This window comes from Pan paniscus, chromosome 18 (assembly GCF_029289425.2).
Source record: "Pan paniscus chromosome 18, NHGRI_mPanPan1-v2.0_pri, whole genome shotgun sequence".
In the NCBI taxonomy this organism is placed as follows: Eukaryota; Metazoa; Chordata; class Mammalia; order Primates; family Hominidae; genus Pan; species Pan paniscus.
In genome coordinates this window covers 94,203,551-94,222,898 of record NC_073267.2, presented here as the reverse complement: position 1 = coordinate 94,222,898, position 19,348 = coordinate 94,203,551, and the positions used below count along the sequence as shown (strand labels likewise).

Genomic DNA, 19,348 nt, shown 5'->3' with positions numbered 1-19,348 from the left:
GCAGGGCTGGGGCCAGTGGATCTGACTATACCTTACCTGGCTCTGAGAAACTCGCAATCCTAGTTTGCACAAATGAATAGTTTGTTCTTTTGTGAAACCAGAATGAGAATTCAGGTTCTAAGGACTAGAGGTCTCCCTACAAATGAAGACTTATCAGGGCCCTAGAAAGTGCTAGAAGGAAGAGGTTAAAAAAAAAAAAATTGTCCACGTTGCAAACTATTATAAATGATTGCCACATTGCAAGCTATTATTTTTTCCCACCATATTTTTTAATTAAAAAAAAGGCTGCGGCCGGGTGTGGTGGCTCACGCCTGTAATCCCAGTACTTTGGGAGGCCAAGGCAGGCGGATCACCTGAGGTCAGAAGTTCGAGACCAGCCTGACCAACATGGAGAAACCCCGTCTCTACTAAAAATACAGAATTAGCTGGGCATGGTGGCGCATGCCTGTAATCTTAGCTACTTAGGAGGCTGAGGTAGCAGAATTGCTTGAACCAGGGAGGCAGAGGTTGCGGTGAGCCGAGATCGTGCCATTGCACTCTAGCCTGGGCAACGAGTGAAACTCCATTTCAAAAAAAAAAAAAAAAAAAGGCTGGGTGTGATGGCTCACGCCTGTAATCCCAGCACTTTGGGAGGTTGAGGCAGGCCGATTGCTTGAGCCCAGGAGTTCAAGACCAGCCTGGGCAACATGGCGAAAACCCATCTCTACAAAAAAATAGGAAAATTAACCAGGCATCGTAACACATGCCTGTGGTCCCAGCTACTTGGGAGGCTGAGGTGTGAGGATCATTTAAGCCTGGGAGGTTGAGGCTGCTGTAAGCTGTGATTGTGCCACTGCACTCCAGCCTGGGCAACACAGCAAGACCCTATGTTTAAAAAAAATTGTGTACCTGGTTTAGAAAAAAAAGATAAAAGGATACAACTTAAAGTCAGTCATCTTCCTGCCTCTTCTCCAGCTATTTTCCCTCCTGACAGGCAAAGGCACTGATGCAAAAATCACTCAGGTCTCCTCCCTGTGACTTGGTGCACACCTGGGCATCACTGTCTTTTACACTGATGTGTCCCTCGCTTTCTTTTTTAAAGGGAGGTCCGTAACCACTCACCTGCCTCCCTCTTGTCTTTATGGACTGCGTGATGTCCCACCATATGGATGCTCTCGGGCCTAGCGTTCCACCCTCTGCAGCTGGGGAACATTTTGTTTGCAGCTAATCATTGTCATGAATATCGTTTATGTGTGCCTTGCTGTGATGGTGTCTGTGGGATAAACTCTTAGAATTGGAATTGTTGGATTGAGAGGTATATGCCTTTTATTTAGATATAGATGAATTAAAAAACCTCTTGAGCTCAATTTATACTCAATATACCTGGGTGCCTGTTTGCCATGTTTTCAGCAACACTGTATTAAAATATGTTTTTTTAACCTGATAGACAAAAACTATATTTTGTTGATACAATATTTACATACTTATGGGGTACATGTATTCGCTACATGTGTAGACTGTATAATGATCAAGTGAGAGTATTTGGGGGTGTCTGTCAACTTGAGTATCCTTTCCACATTCCAAGCATTTCAAGTCTTCCCTTATGTCTACTGTGAAATACACAGTGCATTGTTGCCGACTCTGGTTACCCAGTGCTGCTATAGAACATGAGAACTTCTCTCTTCTAACTGTACGTTTGTACCCACTTGTGGGGCACCCGGTTCTGTTGCTGTTTGGGGTGCAACTAAGTAACCCTCATGGACCTAGGGGGACCGAACAAAGGGGGCGAACATGGGAATAAAAGACAAGAGACAAAAGAGTATGTTTGGAAGAAGGGGTCAGGGGGCACCTTGCCTCTAGCGGACAAGGGCCCTGAACTTTACACAACCCTCCGTATTTGTTATGCAAAAGACATAGTGAGAAGGGGGGTGGAAGAAGGGGTCAGCTGCTCAGTCCGGAGTAGGCTTGCAAGACTGCATTCCTCAAACAACAGGCTCTAGATGGCGCAGTAGATAACCTCAGTGACAGGGAGTGATGGCCTCCAGCAAACCTGTTGGCAGGAGCAGTCATGAGTTTGCCCACATCCTGCATTCATGATAAACAGTTTGCTGTTTGATCATACAGCCTCCAGTGGAATGCTGAGTTGGTCACGTCCCACGGGCCTTCGGCTCCCTACACCCACTAGCCAACATCTCTTGCTCCCTCCCTCCCACCCATACATCCTTCCCATCCTCTAGTATCTATCGTTCTTTTCTCTACCTCCATGAGATGCACTTTTTTTTTTTTTAGCTGACATACATCAGTGAGAACATGCAGAATTTGTCTTTCTGTGTCTGCCTTTTTCACTGAACATAATGACCTCCAGTTCCATCCATGTTGCTGCAAATGACATGATTTCACTTTTTATGGCCAAATAATATTCCATTGTGTATATATACTCTCTTTTTTAAAAAATTATTTTAAGTTCCAGGGTACATGTGCAGGATGTGCAGGTTTGTTACATAGGTAAATGTGTGCCATGGTGGTTTGCTGCACCTATCAACCCATCACCTAGGTATTAAGCCCAGCATGCATTAGCTATTTTTCCTAATCCTCTCCCTCCCCCAGCCCTACCACCAACAGGCCCCAGTCTGTGTTTTTCCCCTCCATGTGTCCATGTGTTCTTACTGTTCAGCTTCCACTTATAAGTGAGAGCATGCAGTGTTTGGTTTTCTCTTCCTGTGCCAGTTTGCTGAGGGTAATGGCTCCCAGCTCCATCCATGTTCCTGCAAAGGACATGATCTCATTCTTTTTGATGGCTACATAGTATTCCATGGTATATATGTGCCACATTTTTTAAATCCAGTCTATCACTAATGGGCATTTGGGTTGATACTATGTCTTTGTTATTGTGAATAGCGCTGCCGTGAACATATGTGTGCATGTATCTTTGTAACATCTGATTTATATTCCTTTGGGTATGTACCTAGTAATGGGATTGTTGCGTCCAGTGGTATTTCTGATTCTAGATCTTTGAGGAATCGCCACACTGTCTTCCACAATGGTTGAACTAATTTACATTATCACCAACAGTGGAAGAGCGTTCCTGTTTTTTCTTTTTTTTTCTTTTTTTTCTTGAGACGGAGTCTCACTCTGTTGCCCAGGCTAGAGTGCAGTGGCGCAACCTCGGCTCACTACAAGCTCCACCTCCCCGGTTCACGCCATTCTCCTGCCTCAGCCTCCCGAGTAGCTGGGACTACAGGCGCCCGCCACCACGCCTGGCTAATTTTTTTGTATTTTTAGTAGAGACGGGGTTTCACTGTGTTAGCCAGGATGGTCTCGATCTCCTGACCTTGTGATCCGTCCACCTCAGCCTCCCAAAATGCTGGGATTACAGGCGTGAGCCACTGCGCCCGGCTGCGTTCCTGTTTTTCTACAATCTCATCAGCATCTATTGTTTCTTGACATTTTAATAATTGCCATGCTTACTGGCATGAGAGCGTATATACCGCGTTTTCTTTATCCGTTCATCCATTGGTGGATGTTTAGGTTGTGTCTACATCTTTGCTATTGGGAATAGTGCTGCAGTAAATGTGGGCATGCAGATATCTCTTGGACACACTGATTCTTTTCCTTTGAATAAATACTCAGTAATGGGATTGCTGGATTGGATGATACTTAGTGATGTTGAGCTCTTTTTTTTTTTTCATATAGCTGTTGGCCATTATATGTCTTCTTTTGAGAAATGTCTATTCATGTCCTTTGTCTACTTTTTAATGGGATTGTTTATTTTTAAATTGTTGGGTTCCTGAATTGTTTTCCCTGTTTTCTTCTAGTAGTTTTATAGTTTTGGGTCTTACATTTAAATCTTTAATTCATCTTCATCTGGTTTTTGTAGATGGTGAGAGGTAGGGTTTCATTCTTCTGCATATGGATATCCAATTTTCCCAGCACCATTTATTGAAGACACTGTCCTTACCCCAGTGTATGTTTTTGGCAACTTTGTTGAACATAAGTTGGCTATAGATATGTAGACTTATTTCTGGTTTCTCTATTCTGTTCCATTGGTCCATGTGTCTTTTTTTTTAATTTTTTTTAAAGCAATACCATGCTATTTTGGTTACTATAGCCCTGTAATAGATTTTGAAGTGAGGTGGTGTGATGCCTGCAACCTTGTTCTTTTTGCCCAGGATTGCTTAGGCTACTTGGGCTCTCTTTTGGTTCCATATGAACTTTAGGATTTGTTTTTAATTTTGTGAAAAATGACATATTTTGATAGGGATGGCATTGAATCTCTAGATGGCTTTGGGCAGTATGGTCATTTTAATGGTATTAGTTCTGATCCATGAGCATGGGATGTTTTCCATTTGTTTGTGTCCTCTTCAATGTCTTTCATTAGTGCTTTGTAGTTTTCCTTGTATAGATCTTTTACTTCTTGGTTAAATTTATTCCTAGGTTTTTTTTTTTTTTGTAGTAATTGTCAATGGGGTTATTGTCTTGAATTCTTTCTCAGATATTCCATTATCTGTATGTAGAAACACTACTGATTTCTGTATGTTGATTTTGTATCCTGTAACTTTACTGAATTTATGAGATCGAATAGTTTTTTGATGGAGTCTTTCTAGATATAGGATCATATCATCAGCAAAAAGGGACAATTTGAGTTCCTCTTTGCCAGTTGGGTTGCTTTTTATTTCTTTCTCTTGCCTGATTGCTCTGGCCAGGACTTCCAATACTGTGTTGCATAGGAGTGGTAAGAGTGGGCATCCTTGTCTTGTTCCAGTTCTTAGAGGAAAGGCTTTCAGCTTTTCCCCATTCAGGATGATGTCAGCTGTGGGTTTGTCATATATGGTCTTGATTATGTTGAGGTATGTCCCTTCTGTCTGGTTTGTTGACAGTTTTTTTTCAGGAAGGAATGTCGTATTTTATCAAATGCTTTTTCTGCATCAGTTTACTAATTGCTTATATCTGATCATATGGTTTTTGTCCTTCATTCTATTAATGTGATGTATCACATTTATTGATTTCTGTATGTTGAACCATCCTTGCATAACTGTGATAAATCTCACTTTATTGTGGTGTATTATTTTTGTTTTGTTTTGCTTTTTGAGATGGAATATTGCTTTGTCGCTCAGGGTGGAGTGCAGTGGCACAATCTCGACTCACTGCAACCTCTGCCCCCTATGTTCAAGCAATTCTCCTGCCTCAGCCTCCCAAGTAGTGGGGATTACAGGCACCCACCACCACACCTGGCTAATATTTGTATTTTCACTAGAGACAGGGTTTCACCATGTTGGCCAGGCTGGTCTCGAACTCCAGGCTTCAAGTGATCCACCCGCCTTGACCTCCCAAAGTGCTGGGATTACAGGCATGAGCTACCACACCCGGCCTTTTTTCTTTTTTTCTTTCCTTTTTTTTTTTTTTGATGTGCTGTTGGATTCAGTTTGCTAGTGTTTTGTTGAGGATAGCTTGCTTGGATGCTAAATGGCAGCAGTGGGCCAGGTGGCTGGGCTCTTGGGCCCCTGGGCAGCCAATGTGGCATAGGAGATGGTAGTGGCAGTGGCAATGGCAGGGTAACCCTCTGGGTCCCTAGTAGTGTACCTGGTAGTGGTGGTGGCTGTGATGAGCTGGGTGGGCCAGTCTCCAGGCCCACAGGTGGCACGTGCAGGTAGATGCCAGCTAGTGCAGGCAGTGGCAGGGTGGGTGAACCCAACCTCAGCAGTCTGAGAGGAGTGCTCAGGTACCAATAGTGGTGGCCTCGGCTGGGCCGTCCCCAGTCATCTAGACTGTGTGTTCCAGCATAGGGTGTGTGTATTAGTCCGTTCTCATATGCTGCTAATAAAGACATATCTTAGCCTGGATAATTTCTAAAGGAAAGAAGTTTAATTGACTCACAGTTCAGCATGGCTGGGGAGGCCTCAGGAAACTTACAATCATGGCGGAAGGGGAAGCAAACATGTCCTTCTTCACATGATGGCAGGAAGGAGAAGTGCAGAGCAAAGCAGGAGCAAAGCCCCTTATAAAACCATCAGATCGTGTGAGAACTGACTATCATGAAAACAGCAAGGAGGTAACCACCCCCATGATTCAATTACCTCCCCCACCCGGCTCCCTCCCACGACACGTGGAGATTATGGGAAGTACAAGATGAGATTTGGGTGGGGTCACAGCCAAGCCATATCAGCATGTGCGGCAAAGCCAGGCTGAGCAGGCTTGTCTGAGGTCCCTCCATGGCATACGCAGGCATTTTCTGTGGTAGGTGGGGAGGGGGCAGTCCCCAGGCCTCCGGTGGAATGCTTGGGTGGGAGGTAACAGCAGTTGTGCTGTGACCTTGCCACTGGGGAGGGTGAGGCTGCTTTCAGTGGCAGCAGCCCATGCCAGTGAGTGGGAACACGCACCCCACTTGCACCTTGGCAGTGGCAGCCCGCACTTTGCTGTGCCTCTGCCCTGGTGCTGCTGAGCCCCAGGCTGGTGTGCAGTTTCTTGTGGGCTGGGCTCCCATGTGGTGTCTTGCTCAAAACTGTACTGTTTAAATTTTTCTAACAAGTGACAGTGAACAGCCTCATTTTTCAAAAGCTTTCTGTATCATATCTTTTTCTTGGTTTTCTAGGGTGTGGGTCTTTTTCTTATTGATTTGTAACAGTGCTTTTAAAAAATAAAATAGAAATGAGGTCTCAATATGTTGCCCAAGCTGGTCTTGAATTCCTGAACTCAAGGGATCCTCCTGCCTCAGCCTCCGAAAGTGCTGGGATTACAGGTGCAAGCCACCACACCCGGCCAACAGTGCTTTTTATGAATGAAGTAGCATTTCCCATGTATGGTCAATGTTTTTTACAGTTTATTTGACTTCGTTTGTGGCGTTTTTCTGCCCATAAATTTTACAGTTTCTGTCATATTTCCCAGCATTTCTGCTTAAGGGTCTTTGGATTTGCCGTTTGTTTAGGCAGTCTGTCTCTACTCTGAGTATTAAAAATATCATTTTCTTCTACTGTGGTTTCTGTTTTTACCTCTTAAATCTTTTATCTATTCAAAAGGCTTTTATATATATGTGTGTGTGTGTATATATATATATTTTTATGTGTGTGTATAAATTATATATGTGTGTGTGTATGCATGTGTGTGTGTGTGTGTGTGTGTATATATATATATATATATATATAATTTATTTACTTTTTGAGATGGAGTCTCACTCTGTCACCCAGGCTGGAGTGCAGTGGTGCGATCTCAGCTCACTGCAACCTCCGCCTCCTAGGTTCAAGACATTAGCCTGCCTCAGCCTCCCGAGTAGCTGGGATTACAGGTGCTTGCCATCACACCTGGCTAATTTTTGTATTTTTAGTAGAGATGGGGTTTCACCATGTTGGCCAGGCTGGTCTCGAACTCCTGACCTCAGGTGATCCTCCCATTTTAGCCTCCCAAAGTGCTGGGATTACAGGCATGAGCCACCGTGCCTGGCCTTCAAAAGGCATTTAAACATATAGTCCTATCTTAGCCCAAAATAAAGTCCCATTACCTTGTATGTTAAGTGGTTTGTCTTTTTCCCATTGACTTCTAATGATACTTTCTCATCAGCTGAGTTTCTGTATGAATTGAGGTCTCTCTCATGTTTTAATTGCTGGAATTTGGTGATAAAAATATGTAAGAGCCGTTTTTCTCTTACTACTGTTTTTTGGAATTTTTCGGCAAATGCTTGGCTGCTTATTTTCTCCGACCTTTGCACTGTGACCACTTCTAAAAAATAGGATAGTACTTTCCAAATGGTTCTGCCTATGTTAATGTATATTTAATGCTGACATTTGGCTAACGTTGATGCTTCTATCCAAGAACAGGGACATCGAGCTTCTTAGGTAAATTTTTATTGTCATTTCTGGGACTGTCAGTGGACATTTTTTCCTAAGTGATGGTTGTTTTAACATAGGAAGCTCTTGATTTTTGTAGTTTTTATTCCCAGTTACCTTACTGAATTCTTTTTTTGTTTGTTTTTTTTTGATATGGAATCTTGCTCTGTCATCCAGGCTGGAGTGCAGTGGCGTGATCTTGGCTCACTGCAATCTCTGCGTCCTGGGTTCAAGCAATTCTCCTGCCTCAGCCTTCCGAGTGGCTGGGACTACAGGTGTGCAACCACCATGCCTGGCTGATGTTTTGTATTTTAGTAGACATGAGGTTTCACCATGTTGGCCAGGATGGTCTCAATCTCCTGACCTTGTGATCTACCCACCTCAACCTCCCAAAGTGCCAGGATTACAGGCCTGAGACACCGTGCCGGTTTTTTTTTTTTTTTTTTTTTTTTTTTTTGAGACAGGGTCTTGCTCTATTATCCAGGCTGGAATGCAGTGACATGACCTCAACTCATTTCAACCTCTGCCTCCAGAGTCAAGCAATCCTCCCACCTCAGCCTCCTGAGTAACTGGGACTACAGATGCACACGACCACTCCCAGCTAAATTTCGTGTTTTTTGTAGAGGTGGTTTCGCCATGTTGCCCAGGTTGGTCTCAAACTCCTGAGCTCAAGCAGTCCACCCACCACAGCCTCCCAAAGTGCTGGGATTCCAGGCATGAACCACCGTTCCAGGCCTCTTACTGAACTCTTCTATCCAGTAGTTCTCCCCGCTTGAGCATGCATCAGATTTGCCTCGAGAGCTTCTTAAAATGCAAATTGCAGGTCTGCATTCCTGCTTCTGACGATGTAGGTGAGGATGGGATTAACTCTTGACAACCTTATTCATTTCTTTTACCATTGGATTGTTTTAAATCTCTGCTGGAAGTCTTCAAATTACTTTATGTAATATTGACCCCAAAGTATTGAAACTCTTTTGTAGTTATGTTTTTTTTCCTTTTCTTGTGTTTTCATTTTCCTAGATTGGATTCAGTTACTAATTTTGCTTTTATATTATTCCTGCTTTTCTTCAGTATTTTTTTTTTCAGTTTTTTGAGTTATTTTACTAAATAAAAAATAATGGAAGTAGATGAATACATAAAGCTATTACTTTTTTCTTGGGCCCTGAGTTATTTTGCAGTATTGTATAGATAGGTGTGTGTTGATCATAAGCTTCTAGATTTTCTGTGGCCTTCATTTTGATTTTCTCTTGTACCCAAGAGTTTTTAAATTTTGGTATGCTAGAGAATTTCCCCTAGTCCTGTCACTCGTCTTTAAATTAGATTGCATAGTGATTAGAGATGTCATCTGTATTATTATTTTTTTAAGACAGAGCCTCACTTCATTGCCCAGGCTGGAGTGCCGTGGTGTGATCTCAGCTCACTGCTACCTCTGCCTCCCAGGTTCAAGTGATTCTCCTGCCTCAGCCTCCCGAGTAGCCTGGGATTACAGGCGGCCACCACCATGCCCAGCTAATTTTTGTATTTTTAGTAGAGATGGGGTTTCGCTATGTTGCCCAGGCTGGTCTCAAACTCCTTACCTCAAGTGATCCAACCGCCTCGGCCTCCCAAAGTTCTGGGATTACAGGTCTGAGCCACCATGCCCGACCAAGAAGTCATCTATATTAGATCTACTCTTTGGAATCACTGAGGTTTTGTGTCCTTTCATGTGGTAAGTTAATATAATGAATTTTCTGTATCCTTTGCCTGAATTTCCCATACTGTTTCCTCTTTAAATTTGAATGTTGTGTTGGTACGTAGTCTGGCCTATGGATTTTTCAGTGGTGATTATATCTTGTTAAATTTCCTTCTTGGTCTCCTTTAATGCTTTTAGCCTTTCTTTTAATCTTGTCTGATTAGACTGTGTCACCTTGGTCTTGTGTGTTGTTTGTCTTTACCTGGTGTATTTTTGCCCTATGAGTATATCTTATCTTCTTATACACTTTGAAATAATTTTAGATTCATATAGACTTCCAAAAATTGTACAGGAGTTTCTGTCACTCCATGAGTGAGTGGATAAAGAAATTGTGGTACATCCATGCAGTGGAATACTAGTCAGCCATGAAAAAGAACACACATAAAACAACTTGAAGGGACCTTACAGGTATTATGCTTAGTGACAAAAGCCAGTCTTAAAAGGTTCTATACCATGATTCCATTTATGTAACAGTATTGAAGGAACAACATTATGGTGATGAAGAAGGGATTAGAGGTTGCTGGGATTAGGAGGGTGTTACTATAAAAAGTAAGGAGGAGTTTTTCAGGGGCGATGGAAGTTTTGCCTCCTCATTGTAGCAGTGGTTACCTGAATTGATGTGTGTCATACAGTTTCATAGAACTTGTGTTGTGGGGGGCAGGAAACCACTCTCAGACCCAGTGATTTGCTAGAAAGACTCAGGACTCAGAAACTGTTGAGCTCAGAGGGAGAGGGTGACCAGTCTCTGCAGTTGCAGCCCTGGGGCTGTTCTAATCTGCATCTTTTCCTGGTAATAGACATGGCTGTGAGCATGACAGGTGTCAGTGAGCTCTGTGTGCCTCATCAACGAATCATCCAACCTGAAGGTGGTTGTGGGAAACTCTTGGACCTGCAGTCAGTATCAGAAGGCCTGGGCAGACTTGGCCAGCCACCTGGAGCACTGTGCCCTTAAACTCAGGTTTGCCTAACATCAGATACTATGTAAAAACCAGTGAAATTGAAATAGGTCTGCTGATAACAATATCATACCAAGCTTGTTAGAACAAGTTTATCTGTGTCTTAAAAAAAAAAAAAAAAAAAACCTGGGATTTTTATGGTAATTGTGTTAAACCTAATACAACAATCTGGGGAGAATTGATACTTTTTTTTTGAGACAGACAAATAGTATTCAATTTTAAATTTCAGTTTCCAGTTGTTCATTGCTAATGTATAGAAATACGACTGCTTTTTGTGTGTTAACCTTGTATCTTGTGGCTTTACTAAACTCGTTAATTCTAGGAGGGTTTTTCTTTTTTAAAAAGATTTGTTGGGATTTTCTGTGTGGACAATTATGTTATCTGTGATTTTCTCCTTTCCAGGCTCTTTTCTAATGCCTTTTAACTTTTCTTGCCATATTACACTGGCTAGGACTTCTAATACTATGCTGAATAGGAGTGGTGAAGTTGGTCACCCTTGGACCTTATCCTGTGGGGAAAGAATTCAGTTTTTCATCATTAAGTATGATGTTAGCTATAGGTTTTTTGTAGATGTGGGGAAAGAATTATCCTGTGGGGAAAGAATTCAGTTTTTCATCATTAAGTATGATGTTAGCTATAGGTTTTTTGTAGATGTTCTTTATCAGGTTGAAGAAGTTTCCTTCAATTCCTAGTTTGAGAGTTTTTATTACAAATGGAGATTGAATTTTATCAAATGCCTTTTCTGCATTAATTGATATAACCATGTGTTTTTCCTTCTTCACACTATTAATATAGTGAGTTATATTGGTTTTTGAATGTTGAACTTTGGAATGCTTGAATTCCATTCCTCAATTAACCCCACTTCGTCCTGGTGTCTTATATTCTTCGTACCTGGCTAGATCTGATTTACTCATATTTTGTTGAGGATTTTCGTGCATATATTCATAAGGGATGTTGGTCTCTAGTATTTTTCTCTAGTTTTGGTATCAGAGTGATTGTTGACCTTATAAAATGAGAAGGGCTCGGTCCCCTTTTATTTTTGGAATTCAGTGTATCGAATTGCCATTTCTTTACAAGTTTAGTAAAATTCACCAGTGAAATCATCTGGCTTCAGAAACTGCCTTTTTTGGAAGGGTTTCAACTTCAGCTTATCTATTTCATCTTCAGTGAGTTTTGGTAGTTTTTGGTTTTCAAGGAATTGGTTTATTTCATCCAATTGATTGAATTTAGGTACATAAAGATGTACATAGTATTATTTATTATTATTGTTGGAATATCTTGAAGGGTTTGTGGTGATATACTTTTTCATTCCTGACATTGGTCATTTCTCTTCCCTTTTTTCTTTGATAAGCTTATTGCAAGACTGATAGTTTTATTGATCTTTTCGAAGAACTAGGTTTTGATTGATTTTCCTCTATTTTTGCTTTTTCGTTTGATTTCTGCTCTTATTTTGGTGACTGTTTCTATGCTACTCGTGAATGGGGTGTTCTACAAGTGTAAATCAAGCTAAGTTGCTTAATGGTGGTGTTCAAGTCTACTGTGTCCTTAATGAAAAGAAGGTCTTAGTTTTAATGTAGTCTAATTTATATTTTATTGTTAGCATTTTGTGTCTTACTACAGTTTTATCCCTAAAGTTTACATAAGCAAGAGTTCAGAGTAATTTTTGTTGTTATTGCAAATATCAATCGACCCTGGTATTTTGATTTACTTCCCATTTAAAATTAAGTAATGTCTCTGGCCAGCAGTGTGCCCAAGGATCCTGAAAAGTAGAGCAGGAATTGTCCCTGACTCAGGGGGAGGCACTCCTTAGCAGACTGTGGAAGTGGCACAATTCAGCCTTGACCTCTTAGTGGTTCCAGGGGTTGGCAGCTTCTGGGAAGACAGCCCCACAGCTCAAAAGGTTTCCTCTCCAGCCAGCCCTGTGTCTGTGTCTCACTAGGAATGGCCCATCTCTGCATCTCCTCCTGTGGCCCTGGTGTCACAGGTTGGGCCGGAGAGGGGCTTCTTCCCAGGCTGTGAATCCTACTATGGAGGACTTTGGACTCTGCCTAGAACCCTGGCAGGGGTCCACTCTGACCTTCCTTATCTTCGTCTGACCCAGCTGTTACCACCCCTGGTAGCCCTTTTCATAGCTACCGTGGCTGGGTGCAATGGTTACTTACTTTTATCTGACAACTTGGCCAGGCCAAGTTGATTTTTGTCAAACACTGGTCTAGATGGCGCTGTGTAACTAACATGTAAGTCCGTAGACTTGAAGTAAAACAGACTATCCTTCATAACGTGAGTGGGCCTCATCCAATCAGGTGAGGACTATAAGAGGAAAAGGCTGAACTCCCTTGAGGAGGAGGAAATTCTGCCTCCAGCCTGCATCCCCAGCTCTTCCCTGGGTCTCCAGGATGCTGGCCTGCCCTCAAGATGTTAGACTTGCCAGCCCCCAAAATCCTATGAGCCAGTTCCTTAAAACAAATCTCTGCATCTCCCTCCATCCTGTTGGTTCTGTTTCTCTAGTGAGGCCTGACTAGTAACTGGGGGGTTCTAGCTCTGGCCTTATTTCCTGAGAGATGGGGACGGAGTTCCCCTTCTGGTTCTCTTTGGTGGTTCTGGCGTGGCTTCAGGCAGAAGAACAGCATGGAGACCTCTCTCCTCTGCCATCTGTCATGTGGAAGAGCAGATCGGTTTTTGGAAGTCTTTGGGGCAGTGGGAAATCAAGCTTGTCTGCAGGCAGCAGGAGATACTACAGTTCCTGGTTCCGGAGAGAAGGGCCACTTTTTGAGAGAGAATCTTCCTTTGTTGCCCATGCTGCAGTGCAGTGGTACAATCTCCGCCTCCTGGACTCGAGCCATTCTCCTGCCTCAGCCTCCCGAGTAGCTGGGATTAACAGGTGTGCATCATCACGCCTGGCAACTGGTTTTTTTTTTTTTTAAACTTTTAGTAGAGACAGACAGGGTTTTGCTGTGTTGGCCAGGCTGGCCTCAAGTGATGTGCCTGCCTTGGCCTTGCAAAGTTCTGGGATTACAGGCGTGAGCCACCATGCCCAGCCCTACTCTTTATCTCCAAAAGCCTAGGCCTTCCTGTAGGCCATTCATGATGGATTGCTGCTCACCCCACGTGGCCATTAACACATGGCTGTGGGTTTCCAACCTGGTCCCTTGTATGAAAAACCCTAGGTAAACACATCAAAATAATTATCCCCCGGCATAGCACTTTATTTAAAAATCCCTCATTTTATGATGAGGAAATGGGGCCTCCAGGAGGGCAATGGGCAGAGTGTGACCATCCTACCCACTGCCTCTCAGGAGCCCCTTGTATCTGCCACGAGTGGCCTGCCTCACTGCAAGCTGTGGCACAGATACGTAGTTAGACATGGTTAATAAAAATCATTGTGATTTAATAAATAGTGTGATGTTTCTGTACAGGCCCCTCCCTGTCTGTCCCACAGCCAGCGGGAACGCTGGATGGATGTGGGCCTGGGTCCCTGGAGCCCGCGAGGTTCCTGCAGCTTTCCGAAGAGGAAAAACTGATCCGGTGACGGAAGGCTGCGGCCTCCTCAAAGTCTCCCCTGAAGAGGAGACATGGCAGGGGCCACAGTCACAACCAGATCAAGATGATTAGGGAAGGTGCCGCGGAGTGAGGTCCACTACACATCTTCAGGGTGCATCTGGACTCTCTTGGGGCTGCAACAGTATTTTTCACATAGTTTGAGGAGCTCTGACAAAATGAAGACGGATGAGGCCAATCCAGTTAAAAACAGCAAATCTGCCAAAGGAGAAAACAGAAAAGATTCAGGACGGGCTGCAGCTCTGTTGCGCCGGCAGGAAGCGCCTTCCCTGCCAGTCCTCCTGATAAAGTGAGAGGTGCGGAGGACCAGCCCTTTTCATTCCCCTGAAGGCAGGGAGATCTTCCTAACCCAGGATCCAAAATGCTGCAGTTCCAGAAGGGCCTGCCTGTCGTTCCAGGCAAACACCAGGCAGCTCCAGAGCACAGGGTGGGTCTGGCAGGCAGCTGGGAGCATGTTATGGACTCGGGCTGGAAGGAGAATGAGTTTCCTTTCCCGACAGCAGCTGTCCCAGTGCCCTGCTGCTTGCAAATGTCTTGAGTGACCAGTCTGGGCTCCCTGTCCTGTGCACCCCAACATGTTCCCTGGGATGAATTCCCAGCGTCTCCCTCTGCTCCTGTCACATGCTGTTTTGAGGAACCATCCCTGGCTCCCTGTTGATGATTCCTGATGTACAGGCTGCCCAAGCACAACCCCTTCAGCCGTGGGAAGCCGACTTCCTTCCCGGCGGGTGGAAACAGCCAGTGAGCAGTGTTTTGGGGGGGTCCTGTTTTCTGTTCCTACAGGGCATTCACTGGTGACCCACACTGACACTGCTTTTTGGAGGACAAGGCAGAGGTGACCATCCCAGTCTTGCCTGGAGGTCATAGGACGGTTTTCACTGCAGCGTCAGGTCTGCTGCATAATCCCATGACCCTCCAGATCTGAGCCATGACCCACTCCGGGCCCTGCCGGCGGGGAGGCGGTGGGCCCGTGGGGGCTGCCTCACTGGCCTCCCTCGTCCTCTATTCCAGGGTGGGGGTGGCTCTCAGCACCCTGGGGAAAAGGGTGGGGTCGATGACTTACCCTGGCTCCCTCCCCTCGCCCCGTGCCTGCCATAACTGCAGCTTCAGAGAAAGGTGCCACACTTGCTTGGCTGACAGTGTCGGGGAGTCCCCTGGGCTCCACACCAGGGCGTGTGCCTTTGGAAAACCGCGGTGACTGAATCATGTCCCTTTCAGCCAAAACTGGAAGACAGCCCAGCTCCCTGTCTTCAGGTGACCAGATCTCTAAGTCACACTACTGGCCCCAGGGTCGAGTCCAGGCTCCCCAGCTGGGGTACATCCCAGGCTCAGTCCAGGCCTTGCTCCCTCCTTCCTCCCTGCACATGCTCTGAGCCTCCAGCCCGACGCCTGGGATGCCGGTGCCCCTTGGGCCCCAGACCCTACTACTCTTGAGTGACAGGCCTCTTCCTAGGGGTTTCTGTGCATCCCTCACATCACCCACGTTAGAGTCCCTTCCTGTGAGGACAGAAGGGCCCTGAAGACAGAGCTGGCCCCTGGTGAGCTCCGCTTTCCCGCACTGACCCCTCCTGGGCTGCAGCTCCCCACCCGGCAGCTGCAGCCCCCCATGGCCCTGGTCGAGGTCACCTGTCGTTCCCATCCCCGCCACTCACCAAGCGCTCCCAGGTTCTCCGTCTGGAAGACCCTCTGCAGCGGGGGGATGTAAATGACCGCCAGCTGCCCCAGGATGGACCCCAGGACGGAGTAGAGGAACATGTGGTTCCTGAGAAAGCCGATCTCAAATATCAGCTTGGTCTGTGGGGAGAGGGTCACACGGGGGATTGTGTGCTGTCCACACCCCAGGTACAGGCAGGGGAGCTCTGTCTGCCCACGCTGAGCCAGAGCCACTCAATGCTGTGGGCAGGGCCGGGGCGCTGCTGTCGAGAACACACAGCAGCTCTGCAGCGAGGAGGGTCAGCCCGGGTCTCACCTGAGAGCGGCAGGTCAAGGCGTTGAAGAGATCGAAAAACACAAAACAAGTGAACGTCATCGTCGTGGTGCGGGGAGTGCTTGCTCTGTCTTCAGGCATCTGGAAGGTGAGCACAAAGGTGAGAGGTTAGGCGGGAAGAGCCATCCTCCATCCTGAACCAAAGGGCACAGGCCTGCCTCACTGCTCCTGGGGCATGGCTGGGGGCCACTTACAAGCTCATGAATCGGTCACACAGCTTCCTCCAGGTGTGAGGTCAGTGGCTGCTACCCCAGGGTCTCCCCAGCACATGCTGGTTTGCTGCCACCATGAGGATGGGGGCAGGGCACCTATGGGTGGAGGAAACACCACCTCCTCCAGGAAGTAACTGTCTCCCAGGGAGGTGATGCCACTCCAGTTAAACCCAGAGTGAATGTCATTTCCTACAAGGAAGGCTGAAGGACGGCCTTCAGTAGTAGAGGGAGAGCTGGAGGGAAAATGGAGGCAGGGTACCCGGCCAGGGTCCCCTACCGCTTCCTGCACATGGGCAGTCTGCGCTGTGGTCACATGGGTCACCTGCCTCATTTCCCACCTAGATCGTTGCCCGTCCTGGCTCAGAGCTCCCTGAACCTGCAGGCCATGAAAGGGTGACCCAGGCGTAGATCCAAAGCAAACAGTCACCTCTAGAGTGTAACACAGGAGGATCTGTAGCAGATTTCACATTGTTTCCTGGTGACAAGGGAACGGGGGCAGCCTGTCCTCATGTACATTTCAACTCCTATCTCGGCAAAGTCATCTCCACCCCGCTGGCCTCTGCAGTTCCCAGGCACACACCTGGCGACCTCCCTTCTTTCAGGGGTCACCCAGTCCCTTTGCCTCATGCACCCCACCCCTCTGATGGCATCACATTGTCCGGTGTGTGTACATGTTTGCCTCTCCCAGATGTGAGCTGTGGCAGGAGGGCAGGGACTGCAGTCCCCAGCGTCTGCGCTGCACCAGGGCTTGGAGAACAGGCTGGGGTGGCCCTCACTCACCTCCTTCCAGAAGATAAACAGGGTCCCACTGATGATGATGGCCGCGGACATGAGGATCTTCAGGATGAGGGCTCTGCTGAGGATGGTGTCCCGCACACTCCGTGGTGGCTGCCTGAAGGCGTCTTTGTCAACGGGCTCTACCCCCAAGCTGCTCCAAACAAGACACAGACACTTTGAAATGAACCAGGAATGAAATAAAGGACCCTTGAAACAGCTGTGCCTGAGCCTCCCAGGCCAAGTTGGCACAGGGGGCAAGGCCAGGCATTTGCTGAACGCCCCCAGGCATCGCACCTGCCCTCCTCGGCACCTTCCAGAAGCCCCAGAGCCTGGGTCCATGGGCAGCTGTGCCCCTCCATCTGTCCCGCAGACAGTGAAGGAAGACCACCCAGTAAGGCCAACCACACACAGTTCCATACACCCAGATGATCTCCATCACCCCAAGGGGACCCCCCACCAACATTGCACCTGGAGAAACAGGCTCCAGGCTCCGCCCTCCGCAGAGCCCCTCATCGGCTGAGAGAGACCAGCCTCCAGCCAACTCCACACAGCAGGGTTGAGGCTAGACCAGCAGCGGGCGGTACTGTGGGAGTGGCCGGGTGAGGCCCTGCCGCTCAGACACAGCTGAGGCCAGCTTCCTGGTCCCACTTCTGCTCCCAGGGAGAGCTGGCAGGAGAGGTAACCCTCACACTTGGCTTTGGGGACACAAATGAGGACTCTCTTTCTTTCCCTTGGCAGCTGTCACTGGTGATAACAGCAGCACTGAGCTCCAGCAGAAGCATTGGCTCTGTGCTCATACAGTTACGCACACATGGCCAGATGGGTCCCCTGACTCCAAAGCGCATTCCTTCCCCCATACCACTTGGCCAGCTTGTTGTGGTGAAGGGGATATTAAGTCGCAGAGCGGGTGGACTCCTGAGCACCTACTGAGTGGTAAGCCCTTTATCTCTAGACATCAGGGATGAAACACAAACTCCGCCTTCATGAAACTGATGTTCTAAAGGGGAGACAGATCACAATCAGATCCATAAGGAAAAGTGTGTCTGTGTGTATCTTCCTCTCTAGGGAAAAATACAGCAGGGTGAGGGGATTGAGTGGGAGTGCAATCAGGGAAGACTTCCTGAAGGCAGTGACTGGTGACTGGAATGAAGCATGAGAATGAGCCATGCAGGTTGCCCAGAGAGAGCATCCAGGCAGAGGGAGCAGAAAGTTCCATCCTCGCCCAGCTCTGCCGGCCCAGGTACTTTCTCCTCTGCCTTCTACTCCCAGTCTCACTCCAGTGCAACACATTTCAGTTTTCTGGGAACTCCTGATGGAAAGTGGCTGTATTTGTTCATCCCTATAGCCTTGGGGCACAGCCAGCAGCCCCTGGAGGAAGCCCCGCAGGTGGGTAAAGAGACACAGGGCTCCCAGCCGGCCCGGCCTCACCTCTGCGCCGGTGGCCCATCCATGATGATGTTGATCCATAGGATCTGCATGGCGTTGAGGGGGCTGGGCAGGTTGAACACGGTGGACAGAGTGATGAGACTCAGGGCAGAGATGCTCCTGCGGGGCACACGCAGCCAGTCAGTGGCCGCCTGCCAGTCGTGGTGCTTAATGACACTCGGAATGCCGGCCTCTACTTACGTGCTCAGCTGGAATCGGACAAAGTTTTTGATGTTGTAAAAAATCCCCTTGCCTTCCTCCACTGCATTCCTGCAAGAGAAGAGAGCCATTTACTCACGGAGCGGGCCTGCGGGAGGGCTCGACCAGTGCATCGGTTGCTGCAAGGGGCAGTGGTGACTCGCCCAGATTGATGTTATACTTGGGCCCCTGCTGGTTCCCCTTGCTGGCATTCTTGGGGACACATTTGTAGGAGACGGTGGTGTTCTAACAGGTGCCCCTTGGCCACTGGGAAGTGATCCTTGAGCCATGTTCGCCCTTCTGTGCCAAGGGTACACCTGATGCCTCCAATTAGACCATGAATTACTCTCTGGCCGAGCCCAGGGGGCCCCATCCCTGCCCAGACTCCCGAAGTGCGCCGTGCATCTCCGCGATTTACCAAAGAGGAGAGAGAGACACAGCAAAACCAGTTCGGCCTAAAAATGAGGTCCGGAGGACGGTAAGGAGGGAGGGATGGGGAGGCTGAAGGACATCGCCTGCTTCTGTCTTTAGAAGGGCTCTTCGCGGAAGCCCTTTTAAACCTTGACCTGGGGTCACTAATGTAGAAAAACAATCTATGCACCGTGGGTGCCCCCACCGCCAGATTTTACTAAAATATTTTGCAAAAGAACTATAGAGCTGATATTATGACTTTTTTTTTTTCCTAAGTGTGTTAAGGCTTCCTATGG

The 19,348-nt window shown here is 47.0% G+C and overlaps 1 protein-coding gene and 1 long non-coding RNA gene across 10 annotated transcripts in view; one reads left to right on the top strand and one right to left on the bottom strand.

The window, feature by feature from the left end:
• Window positions 1–7,080: 7,080 nt before the first annotated feature.
• Window positions 7,081–19,348, bottom strand: part of ATP2C2 (ATPase secretory pathway Ca2+ transporting 2) — a 100,707-nt gene continuing 88,439 nt past the window's right edge. For 2 of the 8 annotated variants that reach the window (XM_034940837.3, XM_063597792.1), the window contains exons 22-27: window positions 18,645–18,713; window positions 18,447–18,563; window positions 17,022–17,169; window positions 16,012–16,110; window positions 15,695–15,836; window positions 7,081–14,240 (exon numbers count right to left, since the gene is read on the bottom strand). In XM_034940837.3, coding sequence (XP_034796728.3) covers window positions 14,122–14,240; window positions 15,695–15,836; window positions 16,012–16,110; window positions 17,022–17,169; window positions 18,447–18,563; window positions 18,645–18,713 — 694 coding nt within the window. In that variant the 3' untranslated portion in view covers window positions 7,081–14,121. Of the gene's footprint in view, window positions 14,241–15,694; window positions 15,837–16,011; window positions 16,111–17,021; window positions 17,170–18,240; window positions 18,328–18,446; window positions 18,564–18,644; window positions 18,714–19,348 lie in introns of all 8 variants that reach the window. The other 6 variants (XM_063597795.1, XM_055100523.2, XM_034940838.3 and 3 more) reach the window with 5 other exon arrangements.
• LOC134729318 (uncharacterized) lies at window positions 13,870–19,293 on the top strand. Of its 2 annotated transcripts, none has more exons than XR_010110312.1 (2): window positions 13,870–16,117; window positions 16,930–19,293. It is a non-coding gene; the product is annotated as an uncharacterized LOC134729318 (long non-coding RNA). The 2 variants fall into 2 exon arrangements; XR_010110313.1 differs by having other exon boundaries at window positions 13,870–16,129.